The sequence below is a fragment of the Urocitellus parryii genome, chromosome 12, assembly GCF_045843805.1.
Source record: "Urocitellus parryii isolate mUroPar1 chromosome 12, mUroPar1.hap1, whole genome shotgun sequence".
Taxonomy (NCBI): Eukaryota; Metazoa; Chordata; class Mammalia; order Rodentia; family Sciuridae; genus Urocitellus; species Urocitellus parryii.
The window spans coordinates 3,659,591-3,674,174 of NC_135542.1; the positions used below are offsets into that span (position 1 = coordinate 3,659,591).

General features: G+C 48.8%; 1 protein-coding gene across 1 annotated transcript in view; it reads right to left on the bottom strand.

Moving 5' to 3' along the window:
• Positions 1 to 13,935, bottom strand: part of Sh3rf3 (SH3 domain containing ring finger 3) — a 323,625-nt gene extending 309,690 nt beyond the window's left edge. Inside the window, exon 1 of the mRNA XM_026379826.2 lies at positions 13,209 to 13,935. Within this exon, the coding sequence (XP_026235611.2) occupies positions 13,209 to 13,799 (591 nt within the window). The 5' untranslated portion in view covers positions 13,800 to 13,935. The remainder of the gene's footprint in view (positions 1 to 13,208) is intronic.
• Positions 13,936 to 14,584: the final 649 nt, after the last annotated feature.

Consider the following 14,584-nt stretch of genomic DNA (forward strand, 5'->3'; position numbering starts at 1 on the left):
ATACATGATGGGGAAGGGCAAACTGGGGGAAAGCCAGGAACAGAGGTAAGGGGAGGGACAGGGACACAGGGAGAGGGAGAGGGAGAGGGAGAGGGAGAGGGAGAGGGGGAGAGAGAGAGAGAGAGAGAGAGAGAGAGAGAGAGAAAGAGAGAGAGAGAGAGAGAGAGAGAGAAAGAGAGAGAGAGAGAGAGAGAGAGAGAGAGAGAGAGAGAGCTTGAGGAGCTAAGAACAAAATATAATCCCTAATGGCTACAATCCCCATGACCTACTTCCTCCAGCCACACAGCACCCACCTACCATTATCACCAGGAAGAGGTTCATCAAGATTATTAATCCATCAAGTGGATTAATCCACTGATTAAGTGTAGCTCTCATAATCTAATCATTTCACCTCTGAAGATTCCTGTACGGCCACACCAGCTTTGGGGGAGTGGGGGACACCTTATATTGAAACCATAACAAACAATGGTTACCAAGGGCTGGTGAGGGGCCGGGGGGCAGGGGGGATGGAGAGAGGAGGGTTAATGGGTACAAACCTATGGTTGGACGGAAGGAATAAATTCTGGGGTCCTCTTGTGCCATCCAGTGAATGTAGTTAACAATAATTCACTATATATTGCAAAATAGCTAGGAGAGAGGCTTTTGAAGGTTCTCAACATAAAGCAATGATAAATGCTTAAGGTGAGAGATATGCTAATTACCTTGATTTGATGATTCATACACACCTATATGGAAACACCACAGCACACCCCATAAATAGATACAATTACTGTGTGTCAATCAAAAATAAAATGTCTTTAGAAAAAGAAAAGAAACCCCTGGGACCTGCCCAGGCTCCACTCAGTGGACCTTACCAGGTGACTGTGAGCCAGCAGGGCTGTTCTTCCCACAGAGAACCAATCAACGCGTGGATGATGGGTCCAGCCCACGGACACAAGTCACGTTGGAGCCCCTCTTGACTGCACGTCACTCCTGACCCAGCACAGACTGCCAGGCCCAACTCCGAGCCTCTGAGCCCAGGTGGCAGCCTGCCCTGACTGTGGTGTCTTCACCTGTACAGCTGTGCCGCCAGCTGGGGTGCAGGTAGGGTTCTGGGTGGGCCAAGCCAGGGAAAGTCACGGGACACACACATCTGACTCCAGATCTGGGCAGAAAAGCCCCCAGTGTGGTATCAAAACCAGAGGAAGCGCCTCTGGATAGAACGCAACAGGCATATGAATTTTTAAGAAGAAGATCTTCAGACCACAAATAAACACCTGCTCCTGGAAGAACCCCGGTAGAAAGGGTACGGGCAGGAGATGGGAAGTGGCCAGAGAAATGGGAATGCACAGCTGACCAGATCTCACGGAGTCACGGAGAGTCCCCCCGGAGGGGACAGAAAGTCCACCCAGAGGAGACTGGGCCCACCATGGCTCCGTGGTGAAAGGACATGGGACAGCGCCACTGCGGCTGTCCAGGCAGCTGAGGAAGGCAGGCAGGGGCCTCGGGGTCAAAGGGGCACAGGGCCCTCCCTAGAGCTCAGCGTGACGGGGAGGGTGACCAGAGCGTGAGCCCTGTTCAGCACCCAGGAGCCAGAGGAACGGAACCAAAACAGGACAAGTAGCTGGTGCCTCGGGAAGCCAGATGCTGTCAACTTTAAAGGGCCAACAAAGCAGTGATTGTCAGGAAAACACGCAGCCCACGGAAGGGAAGAGCGAAGAAAGAGCACCGAAAACAGCTTGAGAAAACTAAAATGGAGCCACACACTTCCCAGAGGCAACAAAAGAAAGGAGCCGCGGGCTGAGATGGGCCAGGTCGTTCCTGACTTCTCCCCGGATGGGGTCCATGGGCACTGGGTCAGCACCAGTCCCTCGGCTGACCAAACCCACCCGGCACCACCCAGAGGGCCTGGTGGTCACAGGTATCTTAGGTCCAGTTCACCACGACCCCAGAGGGGCATGCTGGGCTGGAGGAGAAGGGGCTTCTCGGCCCACGCGGTTCACAGATGACGGTCACAGACGCATCGATTAGTTTGGGGACACAGGAAATGCTATGATTAATATCAACCGCGTTCAGACTTACAACCAGCCCCTGCAGAAAGAGGAAAGAAAGGGGGAAAAAATCTATCATCTAAAAACACCTAAATTTTAACAAGAAATTGCTGAAGTTTGGGGAAACACAGAGAAGGCATATCAGTAAAGTCCCCACAAGCACAATTACAATTCTCATGAAGGACAAGTGGATCATGGGTCAGTGGCTGGATGTGGCTGATATCCGTAAGAGTGGAAAGTCCTACCATGAGCATCAACCCTGTGCACCAACGTGTGGTGTTTAGAGAACATGCAACAGTGATGGCCAGCAGGGAGGAGGCCTGCCCAGGGCTTGAATGGAAAACCTTCTCCTGGCCTGTCCTCTCCCCGACCCCATCCTTATCCTGTGAGTTATGTGGACACAATTCAGTATTTCATGACTCCCTACCAATGCTCAATAAACCACCCCACTTCTTTAAAGCAGACCCATGTAAGACAAACAGCCCCCACCTGCCTACAAGTACAAATCCATGTACATTAAGCTCCCTTGGTACCGTGCCCTTGGAACTGAGCCCCTATCCATGCATCTCCAGACACTGCTCTGCCAAGCCACCAACACGTCAGTCTTAGCAATGGGTGACTGGCAAGCTGAGGAGCTGCAATCTTCTGGTTAATAGGAACTGCACGGCACCATGTGTCTTTTAACTGTGAGGTTTAACTGCATCCCCACAGAATCTGACGTATGTGACTTTATTTGGGATGCTGGAGGCAACACCTTAATCCAGGATAATATCTATTACTATCACTGTGCATAGGTCAAGGCTAAGTCTGTTGAACAAAGATACCACATAAACTCCCAAATCCACAAAAACCATATTGCTAATTTTTAGTTTTATTTTTTAACCAGGGATTGAACCCAGCGGTGCTTAACCAGTGAGTCACACTCAGCCCTTTATATATTTTTGATTTTGAGACAGAGTCTCACTGCTAAGTTACTGAGGCTGGCTTTGAACTCATGATCCTCCTGCTTCAGCCTCCTGAGCTGCTGGAATTATAGGCCTGTGCCATGACATCAGGTCCATATTGCTAAAATTAATGAAGAGAAAACAATTTTAATCTTGGATGATTTGCCCCTGCTGAGACCTGCAACACAGAACCAGCCATAGAAGGCAAAAGAGAACTGCTACTTGGCAACAGAAGAGGGCTGTTCTTTCTTGGGAGTATTGAAGGGATCAGCATCCACCTTTCTTCACACATGTTTAGACTACAGACTTGGTCCAGACAATTACTATTACTGATAAAATTAACCCATGGGCCTGGCAAACTACGCAGAAAAAGGTTAGTCTCGATGGCTATCTTTGTTCTGTGCCCAGCTCCGATCTTCATGTTCAGCACCATGGAAAGGCACCTGCTTCCATTCCCATTCCTTGGGAAAGAAAAAGAAGGTGCAGCTTGTGAGATACCTAGAATTTGGAGTATTTTAATAAAGAGTTAAGGAATCCAGTGGTTTATCCATAAATAGCAAATACGTGGGTCCATTTAGAGAAATACAATAAGCTACCTAATTGAATTCAGAGTCACAAAGCTGTGGCTCGATCGTAGGCGGCTTCTGGTTCTCCTTCCTCACAGCTCTAATCAAAACTTGTGACGACGGATCTATTGGCTATTTGTTTATTCTGTGTCCTCTAAACTGTCAGCTCCAGGAAGGCAGGTAGGATTTCTGGGTTGTTTTGCCCCATACATATTCTAGCATCCAACAAAGTGCTTTCAAGGAAGTGAGAAGGCAATAAATGCCTGTGGTCTGAATGAATTATTGACCTCACTCATTGGAGACCAGACTGCAAGAGCAGCTCTCAGGCAGAATCAGGGTAACAGCTCCCCAGTTCCTGACCCTGGGCTACCATTCGCTCTGCACATTCCTTACAGCTGCCGTCTTCAGGCTGGGCATGTGCGCCTGGAGGATGAATGGGCCAGCTTCCAACTGTGAAGAAAGAGAGTTACAGGGGGAAGAAGGCAAACTAGAGTGAACCCACCACCATGGCTGCCCAGGGGCTACTCAATGACCCCTCTCTAAAGGAACCAGTCTAATACAATACAATCATTCCCAAACAGCACTCAAATTTTGCTTGCTACTTTGCCTGCAAGTAGATCACCAAGCTAAATTTTTTAAACAAACTTGAAGTTCTGGCAACATAAAAATTATACATTTTTTTTTGAAAATTAGATGGCACATTCCTTGAAGACCACCCAAGGCCCCTGCAAACCTTTTCTTCATGTTTGGTGATCATCTAAGGAATCCTCTGACCCTTCAGATCAAACAGTCACATTGCCAGGAAACGCTGCAGAGAATCAGCCAATTCATCAGAAAGCAAAAGCAACTGCTCATTACAGCTAACAATGTCTGATGAGATTGGTTAACCTCCCTTGCCTTTCTCCCTTCTTGCCAGTATCTCTGGGCCCATCCTAGTTAAGCAAACAAAACAGAGTAATCCATTAATATGTTTCAGATCCTGCATGATAAATCCAAATCATTTTCTCCTAGGCTGGTAGTGGTGCTGAAAGAACCTTCCAAAAATCAAAAGAAGCCTCCACCCATATGCTAGACACGCCTGACCTCCACTGCTCCGGCTCCTCCAGCAAAGTCCCACAGCCTCCTGATCACATGGTACTCTGGGAGCCTCCACCCAAGAACCAGCTACGGGCGCCATGTGCATGTCCAAAATGCAGAGGAAGCCAAGGAGTGAGCAGCAGACTTTCTTAGAAAGCATCCACTTACTCTCTCTCTCTCTCTCTCTCTCTCTCTCTCTCTCTCTCTCTCTGTCCCCCTCTCTCTCTTTAAAAAAAAAAAAAAAAAAGAAAGCATCCACTTATAGAAGATTCCATCTTCACCATTTCCATCCCCACTTCAAAGTTCTAAAGACCCTGAAAAAGAAATGTCCTTGTTTGGTGACTCCAAACAATGAAAGAAGAAACTCTAAGAATGGGGAACCAGTGGCAAACTCACCAAGCCCTAAATCGCACCGATGCCACTTTCCTCGTGAGAAATTCGTGCCAGCAGGTTCATGAAGCAGCTCAATGGGAGAACACTTGCAGAGCATGTGTAATGCCCTGGGTTTGAGTCCCAGAACTGGGGGTCTCTGTTAGGTAGACAATAGAGTAAAAGGATACAGACACATGCATTTCTCTGATCTCGTCACTTAACTAAATGGAAAAATAAAGTGCATTGCATTACAAATAAAAACTAATATGATTTTTATCCCAGGTACCCCCCCCACACACACACCCTGCAACCACCACCATGCTAGTGGAATGACTGGTACGTAGCATTCAAATGACACTAGAGACAAATGACGCATCAATAGCCCTTTTCTTGAGTAGCCTCTAAAGTCTCACTGGGAACCCGTTGCTCTGCACCCTTCTTCCTGTGAACACTGTTGAGGTGCCCCCCCACACACTACTCTCCACACTTGTCCTGGACTTGCATCTGCCCTTGGAGGGTCCCTTTTTAAATTCTCTCTCACACTTCTATTGGCCTGAGTTCCTGTGGCCAATCCGAATTCATCTAAGTGCATATGAATTCACGTGGGCACTACGCACACAGACCATGAGGCAGGAATGCAAACATCCTAATATCTTCATGTCTGCAGATAACTGTTGCATCTGTGCACAGTGTAAACACTTGTGTGGAGCAGAAGAGAGAAACAGCTCTTCTCCAAGGCTCTCTCAGGACTCCCACAGGAGTGAACACTTGCCAGCCATTAAGGGCCAAAAGTGTAGCTTAAAGAAGCAGCAACCTGTGGTAGAATCAAATTGTACTCACACTTTATATACTTTTTCATTCAAGCTTCACTCCGTGGGCAAAGGGTGGCCTATGTTACAGTGTGTTAGCAGGATCTATAAATCACCACTGCCAACACCTTTGGCTTGATACCCTGTTCTTCTCAGATTAATTAAAATTCCAATAGGATACCCACAAAGCAGGCATTTCTTATTCATCAAATCTGAAGATCTCCCAAGCAAGGCAAATCTGATAAAAACTGACCTGCACCTCTTCAAGTGGTGCTATCAAAAGCATTTGCCCCTAACCAAATGCTTGCTGATATTTTATTTCAAAAACCATACCTCCAAAAAGATTGTGCTAACTGTAAAGATGGAGATTTAATACAGGTTGAACTGAAATACATGCTAGAAACCACATAGCTGAGACCCAATTTGGTCATGCTCCAGCAGGCAGGCGGCTCTCAAGAGCCAGAAAGAAGAAACAACTGGATAGAAGTCTGCTCAGCTCCATCACACCCAGCAGTCTGATTCCGGGCAGTTGTCGACAAGCTCCTGGGTCCTACAGATTAAGGAGGTGGGCTCGTGTTCAGGAGAGCCTGCCAACCAGCCGGATCAGCAACTGAGAAGGATCATTCTTCCCTGCTGGCTTTCTTAAAGCAGATTATAGTTGAGGATTTTTTTTTTCACCTTAATGACACTTGTAAAGACCAGGAACACTGACTGATAACAAAGATAAAAACCTGGAGCAATTTAAAAGGTGAAATAGACTCAAACCACCATTCAGCTTAGGTGTCCATGAAAGATCCATGATCCAGTCTCCATAAAACAGGCCAACTCTGAGGCGAAGTCTGAGATCGGACTCCACCACCTATCCACATCCACATCCACACACCTGCACACACAGACCCTTAATTTAAGATGCTATGTACCCGCCTACCACAGGCCCCGTGAGGGGTGCCTCATAAGTGATGAGAGACTTGAAATTTTCATCTTAGTCACAGGCACCAAAAAGACAGTCGATTATGTGAGGTGAGGACTGCACACGTCATCTCATTTACCCAGTAAAACAGAGAAGAGCCCAATGCACTGATAAGAAGGCTAACGGAAGCCAGCCCGCTTGCCCAGGGTCACACAGTGAGGAAGTGAGGAGGCCAGGATTCAGTCCCCCTGTCCTGAGACTCCAACCCCTGGGTCACACGCAGCCACCCATGGAGTCCCCTGCTCCCTCTCTCTCTCTCCTTTCTCACCAACCTCCACAAGCCCCGGGAGAGGAAGGTCATCCACCTGCCAAGGTCCCAGCTAAGCTGCAGCAGGCTCAGGCACCGACCAGGAAGCGCAGCCAGCCCCCAAGGTGTGAGGGGAAGCATGCCAAGGTGGCCAGGTCATGCTCTGCTGACCGACTTGGAGAAGGGAAAGAAACCCTCTCTCTTCTAAGTGTTGTCATGGGGATGTGACAGCAGAAGCCACTGCCACTCCTGAGACTCGGGGGTGGAGCTGGGGATAAGGCCAACAGAGGAAGAGCAGAAGGGTGGACAAGCAGGGAATGAAGCCACTAGCCTGGCCACTCAGATTCCCAACGTGCTGTTCATATCACTGCACAGAGGGGTGCCTGTCACAGGGCTGCTGGCACCCCAGTCATAACCGATACCCCTGTGGGGTTCATGGGTTTACAAGATGGCAGCCTCGGGCTGGAAAAGCATCTGTGGCTTTGAGATGAGGTGAGCTGAACAGGTCAGTGCTGCTTATGTTTGGCTCCGTGACCAGCAATTAGCTAATCTGTCACAGGGGAAGAAGACTCCTCTAACCAAAAGGGCCCTAGGCCCAAAGTCCATCTTTCAAGTGTTAACCTTACCAACTGTACCCTTCACCCAAAGGAACTTAGGCAGCCTCATCTTCCTCACCTGGGTAACTAGCTACCCAAGTCGTCATAAAGAAGAGATGAGATATGCTTACATACCTGACCAATCCTTAGCCTGGAGTAGCCTCCAGGAACCCAGTATACAATAAGTGCTCGATGAAAGGTAATTTAGACTATTCACCAACTGGCTACCAGCTGAACACAGCATTGGTGTCAGTCTCAGAGGTGCCCAAGCCTTCTGAAAAGACTGCACTGTGGCTCAGCTGTCATGTTCACCAGCCACCTGCTACCCTGTGGGAGGTCGGACACTTTTCAGGATCCATACTTGTCCATCCTGCCGTGGGCTGGCCTTTCCCCCTGGAATCCTTACTACATGCCAGACTAGACCACAACAGTGTCACAACCATACTGCCAAGAAGAGAAGGGCAGAGGGATGGAGTGAGGGACACGATCCTGAGTGAGCCATTTCCTAGCTCCCAGAACTACCTACCTATCACTTTCTCTGGGCCTCCAAGTAGTCATCACACCAACCGCTTAAGGATCATGGTGAACTCTCCACAAGGCCATGTATGTCAAAGTGCCCAGCACACAGCGGCCCTCAGTAGCTGTTAACTAAAACATCTCAGGCATAAGCTTCCCAGCTGTCCATGGTCAAAGAGCAGGTTAATTTGCTTGGAGATGCCATAGATACCCCACTACCGTGGCCTCCAGCTATCCGACAAGGTGGACTAACTAAAGTGTCATGGCCTCTGCAAGATGGCCCCAGGCACTCACCTCCAAGGCAGGGGCAGTCCCCTCCTAGCCAAGCAGCGAGGTCTGTCCATATCAGGAATCTGTCCTCTTTATTCACAACCATGTTTATGCAGGTTGTACTCACAATGTTAAAAATATACTTTAATTAAATATCATGTAACCAAGGAAGCTGAGTGCAAAAACTATGTTGCTCCCTCGAAGACCAAGAGGACTGCTTCAAACAGACTCAACAAAGGCCAAGTGCTTTAAAATGGTCCGATTGGGTATGAACAAGAGCATGAAGCACTGCAGGGAAGGGACTGTTTAAACTCTAGAAGGATGTGCCACTTAGTTCTTTGAAAGTCTCTGAGTTTTCACTCCACTAGAAAGAAGGAAACAGGAAATCATAAATGATGGCTGTGGCTTAAGCCAGAAAGACAATTTGGAACTCAAAAGAAAAGGTCTTCAGCCCTGCCTCCAAAAAAGAATAAAAGAAGCATATACGTGCATTTCTATAATAAAATTCTTAATGCATATGATTTTTATGATTCTCTGTTAATTTTACATTTCCCATTACTAGGTCCCAGTCACACTGTCTGAGAGATATAGAGATTTTTCAGATGGGTCCAATTTAAACATATCCTACTGTTCTTCAGGATATTAATAGGACTGGGGTGTGGCTCATAGGCATGTGGATTTGATACACACACACACACACACACACACACACAACACAAATTAATTAGGTTCTAAAGCTTACTTTTATGTCATCAAAGGCATTGCCCACACTTTCTATAGTCCTCTAATTTGTGAAAATGTCCTCCCTCTTAAACCTCACAAAGTTCTGGGCTAACACCAGCAGTGGTGACATCAAGTGTCTCCTGAGAGCCAAGAGCAAATGGCTTCCCTCCCTTATCCCCTTACATAATCTCCAAGAGAGCCCAAGAGTCGTACCTGGTACTACTAGGTACTCAATGAGTTCTACACAGGCCTAAATAAAAGGCAAGGAATATTTTAAAATAAACAAAATAAAAACCATTCAGAAAAACGCTGAAACTGTCTTACATTTAAGTCCTTTTTAAACATCTCATATTAAAAAGTAATCTTTGATTTACTCAATTTAGAACCACAAAACACTTTCGGCAGCCTCTCCTTTGGTTTTTTGTAGTTTTGGGTGTAGAATGCGGGCCCTCAAACAAGGTAGGTGAGTGTTCTATCATTAGCTATATCCCCAGCCCCAACAACACCCTTTTAGCGAGGCCTACTGCCCTGAAACAATTCACCCAGTGTTAGTGTAGGGTATGAAATCAGTTCTCTTGAAAAATGTAAAAACAGTCAACAAACAAGTTAGGCTGGGAAAGTTAGCACACATAAGAAACTGCTGTAGTTGATCAGTACCATTAAAAGAGGACTTTTAGGGCTGGGGATGTGGCTCAAGTGGTAGCGTGCTCGCCTGGCATGTGTGAGGCACCACTGGGTTGGATCTTCAGTACCACATAAAAATAAAATAAAGATATTGTGTCCACCTAAAACTAAAAAATAGGACTTTTAAATATCACCTTAAGAAGCCACACACAACTGCCCAACAGTGCACACCTGTAATCCCAGTTCATATTCAGGAGGCTGACGCAGGAAGATCACAAGTTCTAAACCAGCTTCATCAACTTAACAAGACCCAAAGCAACTTAGTGAGACCCTGTATCAATGTAAAAACTAAAAAGGGCTGTGAATGTGGCTCAGTGGTTAAGCACTCCTGGGTTACATTCTCTGTACCAAAAAATAAAGAGACCAACAATCCCAGGTTTGGGCTATAGGAATTTGTAAGTGTGATGGGTATTTCTAGGGGCAGCATCATTAATGGATTCCAATAAAAGGTCTCATCTCAAATGGTTCCGGTGAAAGCTGAGCTGAGACGCTCTGCTAACCAGGGTAGGGGACTCCACGTATGCGGGTGTGCACAGAAGCCCTGATGAAAAGATGCAAATGAAGAATCTGGACAAAAGTGAAACCAAATATAAATGAATACATTTATGTCTGATTTCATTCCAATATTTAACTCAATAAATAAGCTAAGTAGATATTTGTCTATCTACATATTTTTAAAATTTATATATCCCAATTGGCCCAAAATAAGGTTTGAGGAGTTTCTCGATGTGAAAATAGGGGACTGTCCTATTGATGGTTACCTATGGTAAGTCATATTTGGTATTTGCTGAATGATGAAAATGAGTGCCCACCTATTAAGCAACCTACAGCAACATACAGCATTCAGCTTTGCTTGGAGACAGCAGTACAATTCCAATAGATAGTAAAGCACCAACAGTCTATCTGGAAGTCATGTTTAACAGAAGTCTTCGCCTGCCAAATTCATGGGTGGCTTAATGCGTAACACTCTTATCTCAGTCCCTTTTGCCTTGCCTATCCATTCCCTATTCCCTGAGAGGATGCACCAGACCTAATGCTGTTACCCCAGACTGGTAACAGTAGTTTAATATGCAGAACTTCTGATTAACCAGAAGGATTCCCAATGACTATGAAAAAAGCAGTGGGGGACTGGGGTTGTAACTCAGTGGTACAGCACTTGCCTCCAATGCGTGAGGCACTGGGTTTGATCCTCAACACCACATTAAAATAAATAAATAAATAAATAAACAAACAAATAAATAAATAAAAATAAAGATATGTGTCCATCTACAGCTAAAAAAATATTTTTTAAAAAAGCAATGGGTATGGGCTGGGGATATAGTTCAGTTGATAGACTTCTTGCCTCACATGCACAAGGCCCTGGGTTCAATCCCCAGCACTGCCAAAAAAAAAGCAGTGAGTCTGTTGGAGATTGTGCCTTAGAGATGGAGCCCTTGTCTAGGATTTGCAAGGCCCTGGATTCAATCCCGGTGCTACCAAAAAAAAAAAAAAAATCCAAATATGACTTTGGATTTAATTCAGGCTTTTCCCAGAACCTGAACTTAATCCTTTTGAGGTGGACCCGAGAAGAAACAGCAGAAGGCTACACTTAGTTGACACGGCACCCATAAAGAAAATGCTTGCTAGAAGTTCCCTAAAACATGACAAGTCACAGTCTGTGTGTCCCTACAAAGTCCAACTAAACATCAATTCCCTGTTATTAAGCATCATTACTTAAAGTTACAACCTTCCAGCCCTCTGACAAATTCTAAAGAATGCCATAAACGGCAAAGAGTTCCACGAGCCATCCCAAGGCTGTGCCTTTTGAGTTTCAGAGGTTACCTCTGAACCTCCTGATCAAACACAATCCCCCCAAAATAAACTAGGAGGGCATCATGAATACACCATTGCCAAAATGTTCCAGGGTCTTACTAGAGGCATAGTTCCAAAAATCACATAATTATTCAAACAGGAGGAGGTAACCTGCTTATTTTGCAAATAAAAATCTTTAATTATAATACCTTAAATTAAAAACTGCAAGGACAGGAAAGAAGAGTTTGCAAATCTCTCTAACTGGAGCATGTAGCTGGACTTAATCACAATTAAAACCAAAGGACAAAAATCCCCCTTAGCAATGACCTCAAGTAGGAACATTCCTTGACTGTCCTTGATTGTTCATTCTTCCATATCCTTAGGGAAAAAAGCAATTCAGCAGTGTGTGGCATCTACCTCAATCTCAACATCCAAGGGTTTAAGTTCTTGTTAGCAATGTTGAAGTGCTGAGTAATTCAGATGCTAGCATTTTCCCCAGCAATTCAGGATTGTACGCATTGGAAGAATTATGCACCACCAACTCCTTAAATGGTCAAAAGTAGAGGAATACGGTTGTGTTTTCTAAAACAAATGACAATTCCAACATATCTACATAATATTTTTTAACATTAAAATGTGTTTTCTTCATTTAGAGATATTAAAACACGCAGGTACTTTTGTATGTCACTCAAACCAGCAATGGGTGGGTTGCCACCCCCCCACACACACACACACACCATTCTAGTTTCCGAGGTGGCAGAGGGTATGTAACAACATGGAAGAAGAACCTTTTGAAACCAAATCACTGAAGCTCTCCAGGGAAAAGCTTTCTTTTCAAGTAAAACGGAAGCAGAGGAGATTGTACAATCTATTCGCACACAAAATAAAACCAATAATAAAAATTGAAAATAACGGCCCACATGGGAATGTCACCCTACTTAAGAGTCCATGGCTTGGTGACTGAGGCTGCCAAGTCAAGTCCAAAAAAAAAAAAAAAAAAAAAAAAAATCTCTGGGCCAAAACCCTCCTGGGGCCTCCAGTTTAACTCCTTCCCTCCTGCGAAAGGAAAAGTTTGTAGTCCGCATTCTCAGACGCCACATCCCGCTTCCTAGGCAGCCTCACAGGCAGGAGGCCACCGACTTCCCGAAGCAGGAACTTTCCTCCAGGAGGTCTGAGGGAGGAGAGAGCCTGAGGGTCCAGGAGAAGAGCAGGGCTTCTGGGGAGATGGGACCAGAATGCAGTTCAAGGCAGGGCCTGAATGGGGAGGCAGTCAGGAGGAGCCAGCAGCAAGCCCAAAGGCACCTCCACCCAAATGGGGTGCTGACTCACATATGAACAGGTGGGTGCCGGGGGACCCACAGTAGGTGTCAAGAAGTTTAAGGGAACAGGGTGCTCAGGAGTGTACCCAAGAATTAGCAAGTGGGAACTAAGAGAACATGCCCAGGGTGGCTGGAGGGAGGCAAAGTCAGAGAAAGAAGAGCGAAACAGAAGAGTGGGCCAACGCAGGGTCACGTCTGGTCTCCTCTGCCTCTCATCACTACCCTTACGTCCACGTGCCCACCAACACTCGCGCTCCCACACACCAAGCGCCAAGCCGTGGGGCAGATACCTACCTTTGCCACTGGAGCGCCCCTGTTAGTAGCCAGGTCGCACAGGCTGGCGGTGGCGTGGCCCGCCGCCGCGGAGAGGAAGACCGGGGAGCCCGGGGCGCTGCCCACCGCGCCGCCCCCGCCGCCAGCAAGTGCGGTGGACGCACTGGAGCCAGGGCGCGCAGGCGGGCTGCCGCCAGGGCCGAGGCGCGCAGGCGGGCTCCCGCCAGGACTGGCGCCCGCACGGGGCCGCTGGCGGATGCCGTCCAGCAGGCGCACCAGCAGGATGTTGGCGGGCAGCTCGTCCACGCCGCAGCCCACCAGGATGCGACACTCCGGGCAGCGAAGCTCGTGGCGCGAGCACACGATGCTCTCCAGGCAGCGGCGGCAAAAGGTGTGCTGGCATGGCAGCACCTTGGCCGTGGTGTCTAGACGCTCCAGGCAGACGGAGCACTCCAGCAGGTCCAGCAGCGACGACTCGTCCATGTCCTCTCCGGTCCCCGAGGCCGCCACCCGCCGCCGCCGCCGCTCTCCGGGCCTGTCCTCGTCGCCCTCGCTTTGCGCAGCAGCGGCGGCCGCCTTGGACGCGCACAGCCAGGACGCTCCGAGCAGCATGGGGGAGGCGCCGGCGCCGGCCACGCGCAGCTACCTAAGTCCGGGGGCCGGAGTCGGGCCCGCAGCGGGCAGCGAGCATCAGGACCGCGCCCAGGCGGCCGCTGCCAAGAGCCGGGTTTCGCCGCGACTTCCTTCCCCCGAGGCTCTCGCCGCCGCCGCGGTGCAAAGTGACGCGCCGACCGGCCTGCGTGGCGGGGACCGGAGTTCCGTGAGCAGCCAGCCAACTCCAGCCAGCCGAGTCCGCTCAGTCCTTCTGAGCGCGACGCCCGCCGCTGCCGGCTACACCTGTCCCGCCACACGTCTGCCCAGCGCCAGGAACCGCGGATGCTGCCGGACACGACGCTCAGCCAGCTCTGCGCTCCAAACGGCTGCTGGAGGCCGAGAGCCCCGCGGCAGGAAGTGCGGGGAGCGGCCGGCCGGGTCCCCGGGGAGGCCGGGGAGCGGCGTGCGCGCTCCCCCGCGCTGCTGGCGAGCCGCACCGCCCCCGCGGCGCCTCCATGCGCCCCTGGCCTGCTGGCGAGTCGCTGCCTCTAGCGGGTTCGGCTGGAGCGATCCTCTCCCTGGGCCACGAGCACGTGTGCGGGGGGCGCGCGGAGGTCACGGTCACTGCGGGGCGCTGGGAAAGAGGCGCCGAGCCCGCTAGGCGCACGCCGGCGACTGGCCCTGCCCCTGAGGGCACCTCCGGGGTTCCCGGGAACAACTCCTAAGCAGGCACGGCCCTGTCCCTTCCGTAGGGCGGAGTAGTCTTTGGGCTCTCCGCGAGGCTCAGAGAGGGACGTTTCCTC